The sequence below is a fragment of the Microcebus murinus genome, chromosome 5 (genome assembly GCF_040939455.1).
Source record: "Microcebus murinus isolate Inina chromosome 5, M.murinus_Inina_mat1.0, whole genome shotgun sequence".
NCBI lineage: Eukaryota > Metazoa > Chordata > Mammalia > Primates > Cheirogaleidae > Microcebus > Microcebus murinus.
Window position 1 is genome coordinate 108,111,949 of NC_134108.1, and position 23,146 is coordinate 108,135,094.

Genomic DNA, 23,146 nt, shown 5'->3' on the forward strand with positions numbered 1-23,146 from the left:
GCTTTTCAATCTTTGCTTGTTCACTCACTGATGTCCAAGAAACTGAGTAGGCACAGTTTATGTTTGCTCGTTCATTCAACAAACATTTATTGAGCTTTAACTGTGTTTGGCTCCATGCTTAGATACTTGGATACAGTGCTGTATCCGAACCCTGCTGGTAATCGTGAACTAGGGGAGGGTGGCCATGCGTGCGTCCGTCCGGATTACATCCCTGAAACTGGCGTAGTTATTAATAGTGTCTCTTTTCACGCTTAAAGTTTCCCGGTATGGGCGGTAAAGAAGGCCTTGCCCCCTATCCCCAATTCCTGTACGTGGAAAGAATACAAACTATTGTGTGCTCACCATGCAACAAACACTTCCCTGGCACTTTGTATTCTCTGTAATCTTTGCCTCCCATTCTGCAAGGCAAGTATCACTAGCTCCTTTTTCAGATGATGAAACTGGCTCAGAGAGATTAAGAGACTTATCCAAAACCAAACAGCTAAGTGTTAGAACCAGGATCCAGACCCAAGTTGTACTCCAAAGTACCTCATCCCTACTACTCAAAATAAATAGATGATATCAAATAAATAAAAGACACTGTCCCTGACACAAAAGGGTTTATAAACCAAGGGGACTTATCCCATATGTAGTTAAAATACTGTAGGACATAACTAAGCTGTAAAATATAGAAAAGATTGAAGGTAGCTTATAAGGCTCACAGGGAAACTGATAATAAGACGATCACAGTGGGGTGGAGGTTATCACAGCCTTCCTGCAGGAGGTGGATTTTGAGCTGGATCATGAAGTGGACACCACTGGGTATTTGTCTGTGTGTGTGAGACATGGTGCCAAGTAAGAGAACAGTCTTGAGCATCAGAACAGGGACAGAGCTAGGCAGGTTGGAATCTCTCCATGGCAAGAAGATCCCTTTGTAAACTCCAAAGCCACTGCTCTGCCACTCTCCTTTCTTCCTTCTACCCTCCTCCCTGGTTTTATTGGAGCAGAGGCTCCTAGCAGGCAGATGCACGCATTCCACTCTGCTCTCAGGTCTTTGCAGTTGGTATTATATTTGGCACAAACTCCTTGATATTATCTTGGATGTCAGCTTCTCTGTTCCCCATCCCCGTCTGAAGATTTTGGGGAAATGAAAGATAGCGGCTTTTCAAAACAAAAAGGGCCCAAGTGAGCATCAAGAAGCCAATAGGCTTAATGGGAACAGAGAGACCAAGTCAGCAGAGAGAATTGGAAGGATGAGAAAGGAACACCACTGGATGTTGCTGTCACTTGAGGAACATTTGCTGCCCTCCTGCTGTGCAGCAGGCACTGTGCTAGACTCTGTGGCCTGGCCGCGCTATGAATGAAATTGGTTCCCTTCATACAGAACACACAGGTTAGTAGCTGGTGTACCTAGTGTGTTGGTTGAGGAGTCTGACGTTGATAACATACACAATAAATGGTGTTTGAGAAAGATTATTCCAGCAGGGTGTGTAGGAGGAAGGAAAAATCTGAGTCAGAAAGGACAGTGTGGCAGTTGCTGTGGGAATTTGGGCCAAAGGTAGAATCTGTGGGGCTGGAGATGAAGGAGTGAATGAGAAAAGAAATGAACAAATACTACTGTTGTTTTGAAACAAAAGCAATGAAGGGAAGACTCTGCAGAATTTGGTAACATATCAGACATAGGATGGTGAAGGAGAGAGAGTAGTTAAAAGCAAATCCACCTTTGTCTTGAGTTTCGGGGACCGGGAGGGTCACGGTGGGCAATAGGGAGGGGCTGGTGTAGGGGCATGAGAATGAGCTCAGTTACTTCTAGGACATCTAAGGGCAGGTGTTCTGTAGGTGACTGGACTTGGAGACAGGGAAGTCCAGAAGGGCAGTGGGCTGCCTTCTGAGAGAGTGTCCCTGTCACAGCTTCAGAGCAGTCACTGACCTGGGATATCATGAACAGATTTCGTGCATCAGGTGGAAGGTGGGAGTAGATGGTAGTGAAGGTGCCTCCCGACTGGGAGATGGCGTGCGTGTTGGCAGAGTGACAGCCTGTGTGGGAAGTGTGCTGTATGGGTGGGAAGGTGGTCCCTGGCCCAGGCCTGCCTTGGCATCCATCTCCTCACCTTTGGCTACAGAAGGTGCTAGAGATGCCGTCTGATGGGCCTGGGGGCATGAGGCCCAGAGGAGGTACTTCAGCAGCCTGGGGTCCCTCCCCCAGCCCCACCCTCAAAGGCCCTGGAGCCCAGGCCTGTGCTGCCTGCCAGGGCCTTTCCCGGAACCGGAACCGCAGAGGACCGAGCCCCTCCCTGCCTGCCCTGGCACTCTCCAGGCACAGAGCGTCCCTCAGGGCACCTTGCAGACACCCCAGGAGGCGGGGGCATAAGACAGGTCCCGCCTGCAGGAAGAGCCCTGCTCAGGGCTGCTGTCATCCTCAGGCCCACCAGACCCCAGGAGCCGGCAGCAGAGGGGCCAGGAGGAACTCTGCGGCTGGGTGGCAGGATTCATGGGTCTTTGCTGTGGCTTCAGGTGGGAGGGTGGGTAAGGCAAAACAGCAGCGTCTCAGGCTTCAAAGCACCATACCATCTGCGTCTCCCTGCCTCAGAGGAGGAAATCTTCAGGGGCCTAGTGGTTTTGAGGGGAGGGGACAGGAAGACACTCTGAACTCTGGGTCAGCTGAGGACAGAGATGGGGAGACCTTCTTGCCCTATAACCCACTTCTGGGATCCTCTTCTCCTACAACCTACCCCCCCCATCCCAGGACAAACTCCTACCTCTGTCTGCAACTAAGAGTTGCATCTCCCATGCTGAGACCTCCAGAGGTGTCCCAGAGTGGTGAGGTTTGGGGGACATGGCACATGTATGCAGCAGCTGTGTGCCTGGTCACACCTGTCGCTGGGGTGAGGAGAGCGCCCCTCTCAGGTGGGCAGAGGCTGCTCTACTCAGCTGGGGGCCTGGAGACGCTTTAACGGAGGGGCAAGAGGGCTGCGGGGTGCGCAAACGGGCCACGTGGAGGTGCCGCGGCAGGCTGGGGCGCGAGCCTGGGGCGCGAGCCGAGGAGCGGGCCCCTCCCGTTGCAGGGAGCCGCCGAGTGTCGGTCGTCGCTGACCGCAGGCTGCGAGAGCGGTTGATCTGGTGAGCGAGCACACCCACTTACCCAGCTGCTGAGTCAGGCTGTTCTCGCTCGCGCTCGCCCGCCCGCCCGCTCGGGACATTGTGTTCCAGCCCCGGCGCGCTGGCAGCGGGCCCAGGCGCTCACACCAGCCTCCTCGCCTTGTTTGTGCTCGCGGCTTGCGCTCGGCGCGCAGCCTCCCCGCCGTCGCAGCCTCCCGGCCGGCCGCCACAACCCTACGAGTGTGCGCTGGGGCAGGACTGGCGCGCGACCTCGGGGACGCGCGCCCGGGCCGCGTGGGCCCCCCGCAGCCCTGCCCACTCACCCGCCTTGGAGCACCCAGACCTATGCATCCCCCATCTGCCCCCAGGTTGGGAACCCCAGGCTTGCTGGGGTCTGGATTTGCACAGTTGGGGAGGAGAGGCGACTGTTGGGAGCTCTAGGAGAAGGAACCACCGAGGCTGCCGCCCAGGTGCCCCAAGCTCTCATTCCAGGAGTCCGGAGGAGGAAGCTGGGAGCACGACAGCCCCAGACTTGCAAGACCTGGGACGCAGTCACGTGACAACGGAAGCCTATGTTGAGGGGGCCATTTCTAGCGTCCCCTGGAGGAGCCACCCCTTTCCTCGCCCCCATTTCCTGATCCTTCACAGAAGCCTTGGAGCACGGAGACTCCAGGGATTCCCGGGGCTGGCAGACCAAGCCCAGACCTTTTGGACAGCTTGGGAAACCCCTGGCAGGACGCCAGGAGCAGGGAGAGCCCAGACACTGGCGGGTGGGTGTGGACAGCCGAGTGGAACAAGGGCAGGGTGAGGGAAGACGCCCCCAATCTCCCCCTGCAACCTGGCCTTTCCCTTTCTTTAGCCCCAACCCTGGTTTTTTTTAAGATCCACGTTTTCTTCTTACCCAGCCTTCTGCAGAAACACATCACTGAGTGCTGATCCTGAAGGTCCCACCCTCTCCAAACCAAGGAGGGGCCAAAGGATTTATAAACTGAGCACCTACAACATGGAAGGTTCAGTGTGGGGTGCTGCTAAGGGTGTCATTAGAAGTGAGGCACAGTTCCTGAGGTCCTTCGTTCTCCCTCCTGACCTCCACCGAGCCAGGAGTGGTGGTCTTCCCTGCCTACCCATCTCCCCAGCTCCAGCTCACAAAGCTGGCTTGAAACAGTGCCAGCCAACTGATTCCTCTCTCCTCTCAACACCCAGCACACTCGGCTTATACCTTTCTCACAGCACAGCCTGTGGCCTGTCTCATAGGCTAGTGATCTATTTACTAATCCTGTTCTTCTAACCAGATTAGAAAATCCTTGAGGCAGAAACAAAGTCTGCTTCTTCTTTGAGGCCTCCCCTCACCCCTCCAACTCATCTGCCACAGGCCAAGCTTGGCCCGGGAATTGATGTTCAATAAATATTGGGTGTATTGAAATGATTTCCTGCCCTTGGGCAGTTTGCAGGCTGGTTGAAGAGACAAACACATGGCGTGAGGTTAAATAATAACCCGAGCCAGCAGGTGGTGAGTACCAAACGTGTGTAACAGCTACAGGACTCAGAAGGAAGGAGGTGGTGATTTGGGAGAAAGATCCCAGGAGGTTCTGGGCCTGGAGCTGTGTGTGTGGAGGAGGAGAGGGGAGGGGTAGAGGTGACTCATTCTGGTTGACATCACCACAAAACAGCCTCCATGCTAGGCACTTTACATGCATTATCTCTACTATTTAAGGGGAGGGATAGGATTAGAAGGGTTGGAAGGGACAGTGCCCAAGCCAGCCCCACCCAGAGCCAATCAGAGCATAGAGGCAGCCTTGGGTCTGGGCTCCCCACCCCAGTCCCTGGGCACTGCCTGTTCCCTGGCCTGCCACTCCTACACACTACGCCCAAGAGAGCTGCCCAGCACTACCCAGTTCTGGATGCACTCTGGTCCCACCCTGTGAACAACTGGCTGTGTGACCTTGGGCAAGGCACTTCCTTACTGTCATCTATACCTCTCTTGCAGCCCTTGCAGGCTGTAACTCTGAAAGTCAGTGTCCAAGTGATGTTTGCCACCTCCCTTGGTGTTACCTGGGCTGCTGTGGCTGTCTGCACGCCACACTCCCCCACGCGCACACACCCTGGCTCCCTCCCAGCGTGGAGCTGCTGGGAGGAACACTGGGTACAGAGCGTGAGCAGGGATGGTAGGTTTCCTGCGGTTGCAAAAGGAACATCGGGACTTTCCCTGCAGTGCTCGCATTGTGGGAGAAGTGGGGGAGGAGAGGCAGGGCCACCTCGAAGGAACCTCTGCTCTCGTCCCTCCCCTCCTCAGTGCTCCCAGCTCTCAAAAAGGCTGGTACAGTTTGTTACGCTGGGGCCGGAATGTACCGTGTGTTTCATATGGCCTCTGTCCAGTCCTACACTGGCGGCTTTATATTTATACTTCCTTCTCCAGCCGTGGCGTCCTGCTGTCAGCTACCCCTGCTCTCATCTGCCCACCGCCTCTGGGGCCCCCTGCCCCCTCATGGGTCAAGAAACGAGTCTCCTGCCACTGCCACCACCACCCCCAAGGCCTTGGGTTCTAAACGCTTGTGGGGGATGGGAGGGTGGGGTGCAGAGAGAGCTCTGGAGGGGAGAGGTTGGCCTCAGGAAAGGTGAGTGCCCCAGGCCCCTTTCTCGCTGTCATCATCCAGCCCTGAAGCTGCCTCCAAAGCTATGGAGCCTCCAGATTGGGTCGGCAGGTCCCACGGGCCCTTGATGTTGGTCCCTTTGTCCTTGTCATCCTTGTTTCCTAAGCACTTCAGCAGTATTCTTGAGCCCAGACAAGTGACAACTCTATGTAAGTCACCAAAAGCTTGTCAGGCCTAGTAATCAGAGGCCCTTCCCCATCAGTCACACAGAACACAGGCAGGGTGGGGCCTGGCGGCGGGGCAGGCGGCAGATCTACCTACGCTTTTGCCCCAGGAGCTACACGTTCCTAATAGAAGCTGCAGCATGGAATCTGACACTTCATGATTTCTCTGCTGTTGGGACCAGTTTCATCTCCTCAAAGTGGCTTAGATATTCAGAGATCATTACGTTTACAATCTGGCCTTCCTTCCCCAGGAGCATGTGATACTATCATTCATGATAATAACTAAGTTCGGCAGCTTATGGGCAGCTCTCTCCGCACCCTGCGAGAGTTTAGAATCAAACACTGAAGAAAGGAGACCCGCTACTAGGGATCTTGGGCTCAGGGCTTTGCGTACAGAAGCTCATTTACTCTTCGCAGCAACTCTGGGGTGGGTGCTATTGTTAACCCCCTTTGACAGGGAAACTGAGGCTCAGAGAAGAGATAGAGCTGAGATTCACACTCAGCTCCATCTGCTGTCATCTAGAAGTTAGCACTTCTAAATGGTCTGCTAGATTGCTGAGATTGTGCACCTAAAACGTAAATCCTCCCTTTCTCAAGCCTCACAGTCTTACTCCCTCTCCCTTCAAGTGACTCCAGGAACTCCGCCTTCTTGGAGCCCATACATGCCTCGAGGTGTGATCTGACAGCTAGAAAACCGTTTTTAGCCCATTTGACGGGCTGAAATCCAGCTGCTAGCAAGGCCCCGAGGACACGGTCAGCAGTGGAGCTGGAGGGGCAGGCCCCCGGGCCCCTGGGCTGTGTGCCTCGCTTGTTTTTGGCTGGCTGGCATGCCTGCTGCCCCTCGCCTCCCCCCAGGAATAACCGCCTCCTATTGATTTGGCACTGGGATCCGAAAGCCAGGGGCGGAGCCTGGGTTCCAGGCCTCTGAAGTCAGGTCTGTCTGTGGCACCTGGTGACATGGCGACAACGCGCCTCTCTCAGGGCCTGCTCACAGCAGGGCTTTCAGAGAAATCAAACTCAGTATGATCATAATGTTCCTCTGAACTAAGAGGGCTAGTACCCACTTTCCTCCTGGGAAAACTGAGGCAAGAGCAGCTAAGTTGCTCCCCGAGGGCAAGAAACTGGCTCGTGGTTGCTCTCTGGGGTGCTTTGTTTCCTGTCACAGGGTCTCTCCTGAGCTGAGAGAGGAAAATTTTCCAAGATGTCCTGAAACCTGGTAACATGTGGCCTTTCACGTGGCTGTCACCCTAGGACGGATCACAGCCCCACACCGCCCATGCCACCCTTATCTGCCCCCAGGGGATGAAGCAAGGGCACCAGACGTCCTGTATTTAGTCGGCCCATCCTGTTCTCTGGCTTCCTGTCCTCTACGGTTCTCGTGGGCACATTTTGTCTTTCTGAGCTACTTCTTCTTCCTCTTTTATCCTTCCTTCTTTCTTTCTCTCTCCTTGCTGTCTGAGAGTCCTGTTTATATGCCTCCATCCAACTGTGTTTACTTTTCTTTCTTTCTTTCTTTCTTTCTTTCTTTCTTTCTTTCTTTCTTTCTTTCTTTCTTTCTCTCTCTCTCTCTCTCTCTCTCTCTCTCTCTCTCTCTCTCTCTCTCTCTTTCTTTCTTTCTTTCTTTCTTTCTTTCTTTCTTTCTTCTTCTTTTTTTTTTAGATAGGGTCTCACTCAGTGACCCGGCTGGAGTGCAATGACATGATCACAGCTCGCAGCAACCTCAAACCCCCAGCAATCCTGCCTCAGCCTCCTGAGTAGCTGGGACTACAGGTGTGCACCACCATGCCCGGCTAATTTATTTTATTTTTTATAGAGCTGTCTCACTATTGCCAGGCTTCTGTGTTTACTTTTTATTTTTGCTTTTTGTATTTCCAGTCTCCCAGGGTCCCTTCTGCCTCTTCCCTCTGGCCCCATCTTGTTTCCAAAGAAGTGTCTTCCACGCCTACCCACACGCCCTACTCCTCACCTTGCCCCAAGCTTCTGCCAGGGTCAGCTTGTTCCAGTTCATAAATTCAGTGGGCACTTATTGAGCACCTACTGTGTGCCCCAGGAATTGTGTTAATGCCTTGAGAACCAAAGTCCAAAAGCTGTGCCTGAGCATTTATTAAGCACCAGGCATTGTGCTACAACCTGAGGACACGAAAGGTGGTTGCTGCCCTCAAGACCCCGGGGCTACCTGGGAAAATGCACAAAAACAGATGGTTCTACTGGCTTGGGAAGCTGGGGACTGGGTGTGGCCAGAGCAGAAAGTTCACGAGGACTCTGAGGAGGAGGCAAGGCTTTCAGTTTGAGAGGCGCTAGCCAGGCAGGGCAGGGGTGCAGGGTGTTCCAGGTAGAAGGAACAGTGTGTATAAAGGCACACAGGCGTGAAGCAGCCCCGTGTCCTCCGACGGGCACTCGGAGTTGTTTGGCCTGGCTGGACATGGAGTACAGGTTGGGGAGCCGGGGAGATGAGGCCAGAGGCAGGCCAGCCCAGATGGTGCAGAACCTCATGTTCCAGCAAAAGAGTTGACCTTTATCCTGGAGCAGCTGGAAGCCCAGGCAGCCTCATGGCTCCCTGCAGCCCGGGAGCTTCAGGGCTGGGCTGGGGCCAGGGCCAGGGCCAGAGCATTCTCCTCTGATCCCCCATTAACCCACATTTACTGCCCTTTGGCTCAGCAAGGCCTGTGGAAGAGTCCGTCACTCAAATATAATGCTATGTCCAAAGCACAGTCCTTCATTCATTCATTTTAAAAAATAATGTTTAGCAAGCTCTGCTGTTAGCCAGGTACTGCTCTGAGCACCACTAATGGGTCATTGAACCCCACAGAGGTCCCAGCTCTGGAGAAATTTACACCCTTGGCAGCTGGGAGAGGGACAGGCCATTAAAAAAATGAAACAAATAAATTAGCAAGATAATTTCAGATCATGATAAGTGAAAGAAGAAAACAAAACAGGGAGGTAATTGAGCATGACTGGTGCTCTGAGTAGTCAGGGAAGGTTACTCTGAGGAAGGTTATATTTGAGCTCAGACATGGATGACAGGAACAGAACAAACCAGTCATGTGGACATCTGGAGGCTGAGGGTCTCAGGCACAGGAAACAGCACATGCAAAGGCCCCGGGGCATAAAAGAACTTGGTGCTTTCCAGATTTAGAAAAAAGGATGGGTTCAAATCTATTAACCCCCAGCAATCCTATGCAAGCATTATTATACCCATTTTGTGCAAAAGGATCAAAATGGTCAAATCCCTTGGCCAAAATCACAACTGGTAGTACACATTTTTATTCTAAAGCCATTGTTCTTTTTTCTACCAAAGTTGCAAGTATAGCAACCGTGTGTGTGTATCCTAAATTATCTATGAAAGTCCAATTTTTAAATTCTGTCTCATTTTCCCCTGGACGGTTATCTTGGACATTGTATTCCAAACCATGACTTGAAGCCCTGTCTTCATTAAGTACTACCAGTACTAGTACTGATAGTACCAGTCCTAGACTAGCACTTGACCACTGTAAGCCTTAGTTTCCTTATCTGTACATAGGGAGAGTAGTATTTCCAATATCATAGGCTTGGTGGGAGGATTAAATAAGATTGTTCAGGTAAGAGTCAGCACAGTGCCTGGAGCATGATGCAAATTCAATTAATGGTGCTGCTTCTTTATTGTTTCCTTGGAAATGGAGGCCACCTGCAGAATGATCCTGCCCCCACGGAGTGGGGAACCCAAGACATATAGACAGAAAGAGAGACCAACAATGTGAGGCCCCAGCCGGCTGCCAGACAGGCGGGAGAGCAGCGGGGAGAGAGCGGAGAGAGAGCCGGAGAGGGCGGCCGGAGGGCCTCTTCCCTTCCCTTTGCTCAGCCTCTCGCTCCTCTGCTAGGATCCCACATCGATACATCTTGTACTTCCCGTTTCCAGGGAAATTCCTCACGCTGGACCGCACCCACCCTTGAGGACCTCCGATCTCTTTGAGCAGAACGGAAGCCAGACAGAGACAGGGACTACGAAGCCACAGTCCCCAGCCCTGTGTGTGCCAGGAGGCCCTGGGGCAGACGGCCACGCTGCAGGAGGTGCTAGGACCTCCCCCCGGGGAGCCCAGCGTGGCTGCAGGGACAGAACGCCTCTCAGAGGAGGTAGGGACCTCGTGGAGTACGTGACTGCTTCCCCTCCAGCTGCATGCTCCAGTTAGCAGGACAGGGACCCCTCCCCACCCGTCCCCAGCCTTCCCCTGCTTCCTGCTCTGGTGCTGGGAGGCCCTGTCACCACACAATCGCGTGCACGCAGCACGCACGCCCCTCCCAGGCACCTCTGAGAAGACCAGCTGCAGCTGGGGGTGGGGTGCGCTGAGTACTGCCCGGTTCTCACACCCCTAGCTGCTCTCCCACCCTGCCCTAGCCCCCAGCTGCTGAGCTGCCTCTAGGTTTCAAGCAAAGCATGACTCTGTCTTTCCTGCTGCTCCGCAGCAGCAGCACCGCCTGGGGTTATTTTTAGCAGGGATGCAGGGAAGGCACATTCCTCCTTGACTTTCACTGCAGTCACCCCCTACTCCCCAGCCGTGACGTGACTCGCTGGGGGAGGCCGGGGTACGGAAACCCCCTCCCAGAAAGGGGAAACTGCTGTGTTTTCTGTTCCTTCAGTTCACCAGAACAGCAGTCGCAGTCAAGCATGGGGTTGGACTGATGGGAAATTCTAGGTTCCGAAGCCCACGGGCTCTGTCCCATCCCTGTTCTTGGGGAGCAAGAGGCACATGGTGACTGGAGTCGAGGTGCCCGGTCTGTGGGTGCTGGGGCCCCTGGCGAGCAGCGTGGCCGCACGGGCACTGTGGATACGTGGTGTTCACGTGGGCGCTGGCTACATGATTCATTAAACTGAGCACATGCCTTCCATGTGTTGTTCTATGCGTGTATCTTCTCGATGCTAGCAATGCTTATTGAGGTATGATCTACATACATTCTGCATACAGTACAATGCACGAATCAAATATGCAGCTCGGTGAATTTTGCCAAACGTATATGTCCATGTGACCCCCACTAGATCAAGATGCCGGACATTGTCATCACTTCTGAGTGCCCTTGTGCTCCCTCCCAGCCAGGCCCAGCCCAGAGCTGACGGATCCTGGTTTCTATCACCATAGGTTAGTTTCGCACATGCACGTGTGTGTGTGTGTGTGTGTGTGTGTGTGTGTGTGTGTGTGTTATAAACATAAAAGAAATGCAGCTGCTATCATAGAAGGGGGGACATGGCAAAAAAATTCTTAACATGAAAAGGGAGTATCACAAAAGGAGGGTTATTCCAACTGGAAAAAACTAATGTACCCTTGGCCTGGGAAACAGGAGTTTTCAGAGCCAGCCCAGATCCTGAGGGTTGAGAGCAGAGGGGCTGTGAGTGGGGATGGGGGAAGGGGAGGCCAGCCAGGGCCTCCTGCAACCCCTCACCACTGAGCAGTTTCCAGCAAGGCCAAGGCTAGTGGAAGGGCGCTCTCAAGGGCATGCACGGGAGGCAGGGAGAAGTCAGGGCCCCTTTGCAGTTAGGTTATTTGTTTTTCTGCCTTCCCTTCAAGGTCTTTTTGATTCTGAGTCTTCTTCACCCTTTGTCCTGCCTGGGGAAGGGGGAGGCTGAGGCTCTCACAGTAGAGGGTAGAAAAGATCATGGAGCTCACCATTCCTCCCTCCCTTCCTTCCTTCCTTCCCTCCACTTAGGCACCTACATTGGGCTGTGGGTGCCTGCCAGGTGCAGGGGATAGGAGGATGACTAAGACAAATTTTAGCTCACTGTGGAGTCAGAGTTGGCATTCCCAGGTGAGGCAAGGCCTTACACCTCCTTCCTGTTGGACATGAGGGGCCCAGAGAGGGGAAGTGACTTATCCAGAATCACGCAGCTAGCTGCCGGCAGCTGGCAGAGGTCAGCAAAGAACAGGACCCCTGATTCAGCCCTAGCTGGGGAAATGAAAGCAAAGGAAGCAAAATCAATGGCCGGACTCCCCTGCAAGCTTTCTGGGGTAGCAGAAAGAGCACTGACCTTGAGTCAGGAGACCTCATTTCTGCCATGAGGTCTTAGAAGCACTTCCTTGCTCTGGGCCTTGGTTTTCTCTTGTGAACATGAAGGAGGCGGCCTCCTGGGCATGTTTAAGGGCCTTTGTACTCTAACTTCTTGAGCATCCCCCGCATTTTCCTGCCTTGGTGCCTTTGCTTGGTAGTTTCTGCCACCTGGTATGCCCCACTCCCCTCCCACTTCCTTCCTCTGACATTCTCCTAATCATTTATGACTTTCAAATGCTGCCCCCAGAGTCCCCCCCAGTCCTTGGGGATCTGGTGGGGGGTGTCACCGAGGTCTCCACTGCGAGGACAGACAGAGCCTCCCCGGTTTGCAGGCCTTCCACAGGGAAGGGCCTGCTTAGCCGCTGTTGGAGGAATTGCAGGGATTTCTTCCTCCCACCCCACACTTCCACATGCCCCTTTTCAACTTTCAGAGCCTGATGTTGTCCTTCCACAGGGCCTCCAAGACATTGTGCCCGGCAGCCCAGGTTGGAGCATCAAACTGGGACACTTCTGCCCGGGGAGGTGACCCGAGGAGGGCTGAGAAGGCAGAGCCTCAGCCAGAAGGATGGCTGCCCCACCTCACCTGTCCCGCCCTCATTCACAAACACCTGGGCACAACAAATCCTCCCTCACAACAAACACATGGCTCCCGCTCCCACGGCCACACCCAAACCCACTCCTGCCCACCTGCCCGCAAACAGACCAGCACATTTGCAAACACGTACCTCCCTGCCCCCACGGCTCCCCTGCCCCGCCTTGGGGCACCACCCTCGCAAGCAAGTTCATTGCACAGACACACGGCGCGCACGGACAGGCACGTGGGCGACCCGGAGCATGCATGGGCATGCAGCCCCACACACACGCACACTGAGCACATGCACACACGTGTGAACGCATGGGCACGTAGACACACGGACACACCAGGGGTGCACACGCACACACACCCACACGCTCTCCCATGATACGGGCCCCCTCCATGCTCGGCACCCAGGTGGGCCCAGCTCATGCTCAGCAAGCTGAGGCTGCTCCAGGAACGTGCCACGAGAGCGCTCGGTTCTGACTCCTGGCTGCCTCTGGATTTATATCAGACTGGGGTCTTTTCTATTGATTTTCCTTACTGATGGCCCCACGGGAATAAGCAAAAGCCTCAGGAGCTGCGGGTGCACTCTGGGGCAGCACCCCATCTGGGCGGCTGAAGGAGTGGGGTAAGGATTCCATCACTTCTGTGAACCAATGTCCCCAAGGAGGGGTGGCCTGGTGAGACCAGTAAACGTGTGGCTGGTCTTCTCTTTGTTCTCACCGCCACACTCCTCCCCCAATCCCACCCATTCTTCCCCATCCAATTGGTCCTCATGTCCCATGGGTTATTCTTGTCCCATTCCTCCCATCCAGCCCCTCCTCTCAGGCCTCACCACCACTGCCTCCCTCCAGGGTTTCTAATGGCAGAGGAGAGGTGAGCAGCCCACCTCCAGGTTTATACCATCCTCCCTCTCCATCTTCCACACTGCTGCTAGAATCATCTGCCTCAAACACGCAGCTCATCTGTAACTCAGAGCCCTTCACTGGCTCCCCATTAAGAACAGAGGCCCAAATGCCCAGCATGGCACAGCCAGCTGCCCACGCGCAGCATGCAACTCTCAGCCTGCCCCCAACCGCAACTCTCAGCCTGCAGCTCTCAGCCTGCTACTCTCAGCCTGCCCCCAGCCTCATATAATTCCTCCCGGCCACCCCCCTCACCTTGCCACACTGGTGTAGGCCTCTGAGCCTTCGTATGTGCTGTTCCTGTTTTTCGGATCACCCTTCCCTCCTTTACCTAGCAAAAATCTTCTGGTCTTTCTAGATTGAGGGGTCCTTCTTGGTCTCAATTAGAGTTCATTTAATAATAGTGTTGACAATAATGATTTATATATGCAAGACAGCCGGACAGTGCAGGGTGTGTGCCTATAGAAATTCTGGCTTTTAAATGTGTGCATGCTTGTTAAATCCACATAGCAACCTTGATAGCTACTATCATTATCATCTCTATCCTATCAATGGGAAAACTGATACACAAAGAGTTGAAGTGACTGATTCCCCTAAGGTGACATACCTGAGCGAGATTTGCTCACAGCCAGTTTGGCTGAAGAGTCTGTGCAGTTAACCCCTGAGCCGAGGTGCCTCACTCACTTTCGTAAGCATTTGCCCACTCACATGGCTTTGAGCAACCAGCATCAGTTAGTGTCTGATGAATGAATGAATGAATGAATGAACTCATTAAAATTGAATAGAATGAAGAAGTAGGGCTCATCTTCATTTACGTAAGATGTCTGCCATGCCAAAGCTGTTTTATTTTTATAGAACATGGAATATTTTAAAGAAAATAAATTTTGAGAGTAAAATCCCATACATCATCTGGCTTTTTAAATGGAATTTATATCAATCCCCAAGCCTAAGTGTTTTTACATCAAGGAAGAGAGATGTCCTCATAACCCCCTAATAACCTGTTGAACCACAGGCTGTCATCTACCTACTGAGCAATCCCCGAGTTACCCCTGGGGAGACAGACCCCCGAGAAGTGACCTCAGGCCAGGTGAATTCCAACTGATGCCAAGGGAGCACCACAACTTAGAGCATGGGCCAGGGACAGAGTTGTTCCAACCATGTCTGTGAGAGCTTTCTGGAAGAGGTGAGATTTGGGCAGAATCTTGAAAGATTTTGATAATCAGAGGAAAGGAAGAAGGGCAGGGAATTCCTCAAAAATGTTTGGCCCCCAGGATTGGGTGGTAGGAAGGGCAAGGTAGGAAGGCAGGAGAGAGAGAGAAAGAGGGAAGATATGAGGGTGGTGAGGTCAGAGAGGCAGGTCCCAGTCACATGGTGGCATGGCAGGGGCTGAAATCGCCTTCACTTCCACCCTGGGTGGCCATACAGTTTTGGACGAGTGGCCGATTTCTCCTATTCTCGGCTACCCTTCACGCAAATTGAGCATTTAAGTCCGGGGAAAACTCAAATGAGAATCCTCAGAGCAGGAGGTTTGCCGATCCTCCAGTCTAACGCTCGGTTCCATCCACCAAGGAGCAGCTTCAGCTTCCGACACTCACTTCCGAGAGGCTGCGGGAGTAAGCCATGGCTTCGCCACCCACTGGCCGGGCAGGACATCTAATCTCCGTGCCTTGACTTCCTTAACTGTCAAAGAGTGATAGCGTCTACCTCCTAAGGTTGTTGTTGAAGATTAAATTAGTTAAGGCGCTCAAAACACCTAGAACATAGTGGAGCTTCCAACCCTGGCTAATGTGGTCGCTGTAACCAAGGGTCTTCATAATGTGGAAAATTTCACGAGGCCACCCCTCCTCCAGGGCACAGGTTTGGCCGTGGTTGCTGCCTCTCTTTAGTCCCATGCTTCTCCCACAGGTGTGGTTCCTGCTGACCTGAGCGATACCCTCCACGCCCACCACTGCCCACTTACGCCTGCTAAGCTGATACCGGCTTCTTTGGACAAGATTAGTTTTGCTTTGTGCCCGCAGGGCCAGGACAGGAAAGTGAAGCTGTGATGAAACCTGACTAAATAGTTTTGGGGAGTGCACTGGGCCAACTTCAGCTCCAGGGTCAGCCAGATTCCTGACACCAGAGCCAAGTCCCGGAAGAGCAGGCACTGGTGTCCCAGCATGTCCCCAGGGGTGGCCGGCTCACTGCCCTGCATGTCGCCAGGCTTGGGAAAGACCTGCCGGTTGTTTGCACGATAGGGTGAGAGCAGCATCCAGCTATGCCATGACACCTCCAGCTCTTGGAGAACTAGGCTGGGACAGGATACAAATCTGGCTCCTTGCAAGAAAGGGGCAGGTGGTGAGGGGATTGACTTACAGAACAGAGCCCAGCTCTGTCCTGGTGCCAGGCCCAGCTAGCTGCTCCTGGGCAAACAGTGAGGACCTGAACGATTCTCTTCGAACTTCCAGGTTCACCCCACACACACCAATCTTGCCCTTCTTACCCACTTCTGGGGCTTTCTCCTAACACACCCCCATCCTGCAAAAGCCTTTTCTTAGATCCCCCTGTGGCAAGGGCTGAGATGATGGAGTCAGCCTTAAGAGTTTGAAATTCTGAGTGACAGCCTTAATTCACTTTGGTGCAGGGGATCAAGGGGAAAAAATAGCAGGTCAGAAACTATTATTCGAAAGCTATTTTCTAGAAATACAGAAAGAAGTGAAAAGATAATGCACAGACTAATAAGTATGCACACATACTGCATGTGTTTTAGATCAACCGCACAGAGGCATAATTTACAAATAGTACAATGCACGCATTTAAGTGTACATACAGTTTGATGAGTTTTGACAAATGTGTTTGCCTGTGTAACCTTTATCACAATTTGGATCGGTACCTTCACTTTAAAAGTTTCCTTGTTCCTTTCAACAATCAATCCCCACCTGGCCCAAGTAAACCCTAACCTGCTTTCTGTCAATATGGATTAGATTTGGATTTTCTAGAACTTCAGATAAATGAAATCATATAGTATGTATTCTTTTATATGTGGCTCCTTTTGCTCAATATAATGCATAATGGTTTTTTTGTTTTGTTTTTCTAAGACAGGGTCTCACTGTCACTCAGGCTGCAGTGTAGTGGTACAATCATAGCACACTAGAACCTCAAGCTCCTGGGCTCAAGTGATCCTCCTGCCTCAGCCTCCCAAGTAGTTGGGACAACATGCACATACTACCCATGCCCAGCTAATTTTTCTAGTTTTTGTAGAGACGGGATCTTGCTCTTGCTCAGGCTGGCCTTGAACTCCTAGCCTCAAGCAATCCTCCTGCCTCGAACTCCCAAAGTGCTGGGATTATAGGTGTGAGCCATGGCCTCAACATAATATTTTTGAGATTTGTCCATATTTTTGCATGTATTAGTAGTTCATTCATTTTTATTGTTGTGCTTTATTCCACTGTGTGGCCACACCACAATTTGTTTATCTATTCTACTGTTGATGGAAATTATAATTGTTTGTCATTTAGGGCTAGTATGAAAAAGTTGCTATGAACATTCTTGTATTAATACAACTCTTTTGTGGACAGATGCTTTTATTTGTCTTGGGAGCAGAATTGCTGCGTTGTATGGTAAATGTGTGTATGCTGAATGTCAAAGGAAACTGCTAAACGGTGTTCCAAAGTGGCTGTGTGTTCCCACCAGAAAAGTACGAGAGTTCCAATTGTTCCACATCTTGGCCAGCTCTTGGTATTGTCACTGTTTTTATTGTTGGCACTTCTGGTGAGGCATATATTGCTCTGTCCCTGAAGCACACACTACTGGTCCCTCCTACTCTTTCTGAGTTTCTCTCCCTGCCATATGCTCTTCTGCATTTGCTCTGTCTTTCCACCATGTGCTAGGAGCATTTCCTGGAATTCTCATCATTTGGGTCTCCGCACAAGTGTCACATCCTCAGAAGTCTTCCCTCACTATCCTCTCTAATGGTGTCCTCAACACTTTTCAATCACATTGCCCTGTCTGCCGCATGAGAACTTCAGCTCCATGAACAAATGCATCCTGAATGTTTTGCTTACCTACAACAGTGCCTGATAGATGGTAGGTGCTCAATATATTGTTGAATGGATTTGCAAGCCCAAAGTGTTATGTTCAATATATTGAATCTCTGGGGGTCCTGGGAATGAAAGGGGCTGCATATCATCAAAACAGAAATATTTAAAGCATAAATTATTTTTATCATTTGGGGCTGTTCTGTTTTACATGTAAATATCTTAGAAATGAAAAGTGTAGAAAACAAGAAAGAAAGAAAGAGAAAACCATAGTTTCATCAAATTATTATAGCTTAAAAATATAAATAATTTTTATTAGTTTTAAATTTTTGATTATTTTTAAAGTTAGCTTTTGAATAAGTTACATTTGCACATATGGTGAAAAATTCAAACAGTATCTCCTTTTGGAAAAGGCTGCTATATACAAACATAGATATATCTTTCTCTATTTTTTTCCAAAAATAGTGTTGCATTGTATACGTATACATTACTCTGCACCTTGCTTTTTTCATTTAACCATTTATCTCAGGACTCATTCCACATTATTATATGTATTAGTTAAGATTAGGTTCAGCTGCGAATGACAGAAAATTCAGAATATCAGTGCCTTGCAAAATGAGACACTGGTTTTTCTGGCTAATGAAGTCCAGAGGTAGGTAGCCAGGCAATACTGGGATTCCACAATTGTTAGGGACCTAGGTTTTGTTATGTCATCCTCAACGTGAGGCTTCTACCTCATGGTCCAATATGGCTTTCTGAGCTCTTGTCATTATGTTGCATCTAGCCAGCAGAAAGAGAAAAAGAAAGAGAGGCATATGAGCTTCCTCCCCTTAAGGACAATTCCCATGACATTTCTGCTCAGCTCCCATTGGCCAGAACTCAGGGGCACACCTAGCTGCAAGGGAGGCTAGGAAATCTATTCTTTTTTCCAAATAGTCATGTACCCAGCTCCAAAATCAGAGGGGAAAAGGAACATGGATATTAGGGGATGATAAACAATCTCTGTTACGTTATATATAGATTTGCATCACTTTAAAAAATGCTACATAGAATTCCATGGTATAAATGTATCATAATCTATGTGTTTTTTTCTTTTTTCCAGACCATGACATCCAAAAGCAATACCATAATTTATGTAACCAGTTGGCAGACGTTAAGTTGTTTATATTCATTACAAATGATGCTGCAATGAACTATATCTTATATCTACCCACTTGCTTGGAATATATGGGTGTATTTCTGTAGTATAAATTCCCAGAAGTGGAATTATTGCGACAAAGACTATGTGAGTTATTGCCAAGTTTTCTTCTGAAGAGGTTTCATCAATTTTTGGTCTTACCAATAATATTGTTTCCTGCACCCTGACCAACCCACTGTTTTACAAAACTTTAGCAGTTTCTTAGAAAATGATATCTCTGGTAAGTGTAAAATGCTTTTGGTTTACATTTCTCTTATTATAGGTTAGGTGGAATGTCTTTTCATACTCACCAGTGATTTAAATTATGAAAGTAATTCAAGTATCTAGTAAAACATTATCTAGTAAAACAATATAAAGAGAAATGCAATAAAAACTAGTTCTTCCTACTCCAGGTTGCCAGGTCCCATCTTCTTAGGAGTAACCAGCATTAAGAGTTCCTTGGGGGCCGGGCGCTGTGGCTCACGCCTGTAATCCTAGCTCTTGGGAGGCCGAGGCGGGCGGATTGCTCAAGGTCAGGAGTTCAAAACCAGCCTGAGCAAGAGCGAGACCCCGTCTCTACTATAAATAGAAAGAAATTAATTGGCCAACTGATATATATAGAAAAAATTAGCCGGGCATGGTGGCGCATGCCTGTAGTCCCAGCTACTCGGGAGGCTGAGGCAGAAGGATCACTCAAGCCCAGGAGTTTGAGGTTGCTGTGAGCTAGGCTGACGCCACGGCACTCAACAAAGCGAGACTCTGTCTCAAAAAAAAAAAAAAAAAAAGAGTTCCTTGGGGCTGGCTGCAGTGGCTCACACCCGTAATCGTAGCTCTTTGAGAGGCCAAGGAGGGAGGATCGATTGAGGCCAGGAGTTTGAGATCAGCCTGAGCAAGAGTGAGACCCTATCTCTACAAAAAATAGAAAAATTAGCCAGGCATGGTGACATGCACCTGTAGTTCTAGCTGCTTGGGAGGCTGAGGTGAGAGAATCACTTGAGCCAAGAGTTCGAGGTTACAGTGAGCTATGATTGGGTCACTGCACTCCAGCCTGGGCAAAAGAGTGAGACTCTAGCTGCAAAAATAAAAATGTTTCTTGCATATACTTCCATAAATCTCCATTGGAATATATTAATAAATATATGTATATACTTTTTAATTATATTAGTCTCTGTAATTTTTTAAAAGTAGGAGTCTCCATTATACTCTGTTGTACACTTTGTTTTTTCACCTAATATATTTTGTAGATCTTTCGTGTCAGTACATAGAAATATATTTTATTCTTTTAAATTGTTGCATATGTTGCATGGAAAAAACAAAATTCATTAAGACAACCTCCTGCTATTGATGATTAAATTGTCTTTAGTTTCTTGCTGTTACAAATACTTCAGTGAACATCCTTGTATATGTAGCATTGCCAACATGTAGGAGTATAGCTATAAAATAAATTCCTGGAAATGAAATATTGGGTCATTGAGTATGTGGGTTTTAAAATTTGATAAACATTGCTAAATTGTCTGCCAAAGAGGTTATACAATCTTCACTTCTATGAATGAAAATGGCTATGCCCTATTTCCCACATCCTTACCTGCATTGTATATTATCAAACTTTTAAATAATCAAATAGATAAAAATGGTGTATCATCATGTTAAATTGTATTATTTTTATTATGAATGAAGCTAAATATCTTTTTATGTATTTCTAAATAATTTGTTTTTCTCTCTGGGAACTGCCTATTTATATCTTATTCCCATTTTCTTTTGAATTATTTATCTTATTGATTTGTAAGAGTTCTTTGTATATTAAAGAATTGACCCTTTGTTATATGTATTATAAATATTTTCCAAGGTTGTAATTTGTCTTTTGACTTTGTTTACAGTGTGTTACATTTTTAGGAATCTGAGTCTGTCAATCTTTTCCTCTATGGCCTCCTATGTCTTGCTTATAAAAGCCTTCCCCACTACAAGCTTTCAGAAGTAAACTCCCCCATGTTTTCTTATATTATCTTTGTATTTTCATTTTTTACCTTCAGATCTTTGATCCATCTGGAGCATTTTTGTTATAAGAAATGAGGTAAAGATCTAGCTCCCTCCCATCCCCTGTTCCCTAGATGACTAATTGGTTTTCCCATCATTATTTATTGAATATTTAAACATTTCCCCAATGCTCTGAAATGTTCATAGATAGTTAGGACTATTTCTTTTTCTTTTATTTTTGAAACAGTGTGTCTCGCTTTGTCACCTGGGATAGAGTGCAGTAGCATCATCGCAGCTCACTGCAGCCTCAAACTCCTGGGTTCAAGCAATCCTCCTGTGTTGGCCTCCTGAGTAACCGGGACTACAGTTGTGCGCCCAGCTAATTTTTTCTATTTTTGGTAGAGACAGAGTCTTGCTCTTGCTCAGCTGGTCTTTGACTCTTGACCACAAGTGATCCTCCCTCCTCGGCCTCCCAAAGTGTTAGACTCTATTTCTATGTTTTATATTATTTCATTTATATGATTTCATCAAAATATATTTATATTTTATATGCCAGAGTTAAGCTGTTTTAGTGATAGTTTTATACTATGTTTTGATATCTGCTAGGGCTACAATGCTTTTCTTTTTCAGAATTCTCCTAGCAATTTTTACATGCTAATTTTTCCAAATGAATTTTAGAATCAGTTTGTCAAGGCAAAAGAAATCATATTGCTATTGGGATTGCAAACAGTAAATATTTTTGTGCCTCAGTCTACAAAAATATACAGTTTCTAAACAAAGAACTATAACAGATATATGATATTTAAGTAAGTCTTAAAAACATGCTAGCACGCTGTCAGCCCTCCTCCTGAGGCTCCCAATGATGTTGGTATCTCAAAGCAGCTTCTGCAATCGGGAGGTTGTCTCAGGGGCTTAATCCAGCCACCCAGACATGTTCCTAGTTTTTTGAGCAATAAGGATGGGAAGTCATTCTTTCCTCTTGAGCTATCACTGGATTGTCAGGAATAGCACAACCAAGTGAAGGCAGCAGGTGTTACACTGGAGTTGAGCACCTTAGGAAGAAAAGGAAGAAGCAGCTTCAGATCTGGTAGTGATCACCAGGGAAACCACAATGGCCAACAGGCCTCTCTGGGCCCCCAATTACTAGTCCTTGAGCTCTAGACTCTGTGAGTCTGGAGGAACTTTCTAGATGCCGCCTCCCCATACACACACTCTACAGAGGTAGAAACTGAGGTGCAGAGAGGGATTTCTCAAATTTGCACAGCTATTTAGTGAAAGATTGGAACTTAGAACCCAGGTGTATCATTAGTGGATCTTAGTTGCAAACAACAGAATCCTATCTGACCAGATTGAGCAGAAAGAGACTTATTTCAGGTAATTAGGTAACTCACAGACTCACCAGGAGGGATAAGAGAAACAGATTCCAGGCAAAGCTTCCAGTGACAATGCCTAAGGCCACATTGCAGAGAAAATGGTAGCTACCACCACTGTTGAACACTGATTCCAATAACTTAGTGTTAGCACAGCCCCTCCTGCCCCAGCACCAACACCAAATGCTGCCTCAGGAACTTGACCTTACAACCCCTGAGAAACCACCTCTGTTGCCATTGTAACCACCAAGCCTCCTGCCGTGTACTTTCGAACTAAAGTCTCCTTTGGGTGTGTAATTGGTAGAGCTAGGTCTCATGCCAATGTTCTGGCTGCAAGGGAGGCTGAGAATTTGAGTTCTGACTTCTAGGTTGAGGGGCAAAACAGGGAATTTCCCCAAGTATAGAAAAGCCACGGCCGGGCATGGTGGCTCACACCTATAATCCTATCATCCTAGCATTCTGGGAGGCCGAGGCAGGCGGATTGCTTGAGGTCAGGAGTTCAAAACCACCCTGAGCAAGAGCGAGACCCGTCTCTACTATAAACAGAAAGAAATTAATTGGCCAACTAATATATATAGAAAAAATTAGCCAGGCATGGTGGTGCATGCCTGTAGTCCCAGCTACTCGGGAGGCTGAGGCAGAAGGATTGCTTGAGCCCAGGAGTTTGAGGTTGTTGTGAGCTAGGCTGATGCCACAGCATGCACTCTAGCTGGGCAACAAAGTGAGACTTTGTCTCAAAAAAAAAAAAAAAAGAAAAGCCACTTAGAATTTGGACCAATACTCTAGTCAAAGACAACTACATATGCTGGATAAATATTTTGAAATCCTTTTTATTGGTACATAATATTTATATTAATATATATTTATAGAGTATGTGTGATATTTTGTCACATGCATAGAATATATAACGATCAAGTATTTGGGGTATCCATCACCAGGAGTATTTATCATTTCTATGTGTTGGGATTTAAATCTTTTTTTCTCTGTTGATTTTTTTTAGATTTATATTTTAATTTCAGAATGTTACAGGGGTACAAACACTTTGGTTACATATGTTGCCTTTGCACTGCCCGAATCAGAGCTACATGCGTGCCCACCCCCAGACAGTGTGCACCCCACCCATCAGTGTGAATACACCCATCCCTCCCTGCCCGCCACCTGATGAATGTTAGGGATTTAAATCTTAAAATCATCAAAAACCTAACGAGATAGTGAGGAA

General features: G+C 49.0%; 1 protein-coding gene across 1 annotated transcript; it reads left to right on the top strand.

Moving 5' to 3' along the window:
• The first annotated feature begins 266 nt into the window (after positions 1 to 266).
• On the top strand, positions 267 to 8,234 carry LOC142871022 (uncharacterized). The gene is made up of 3 exons (XM_076003590.1): positions 267 to 273; positions 3,105 to 3,848; positions 3,984 to 8,234. The coding sequence occupies exons 1-3, from the start codon at positions 267 to 269 to the stop codon at positions 4,364 to 4,366; spliced, it is 1,134 nt and encodes a 377-aa protein (XP_075859705.1). The 3' UTR covers positions 4,367 to 8,234.
• The last annotated feature ends 14,912 nt before the right edge of the window (positions 8,235 to 23,146 follow it).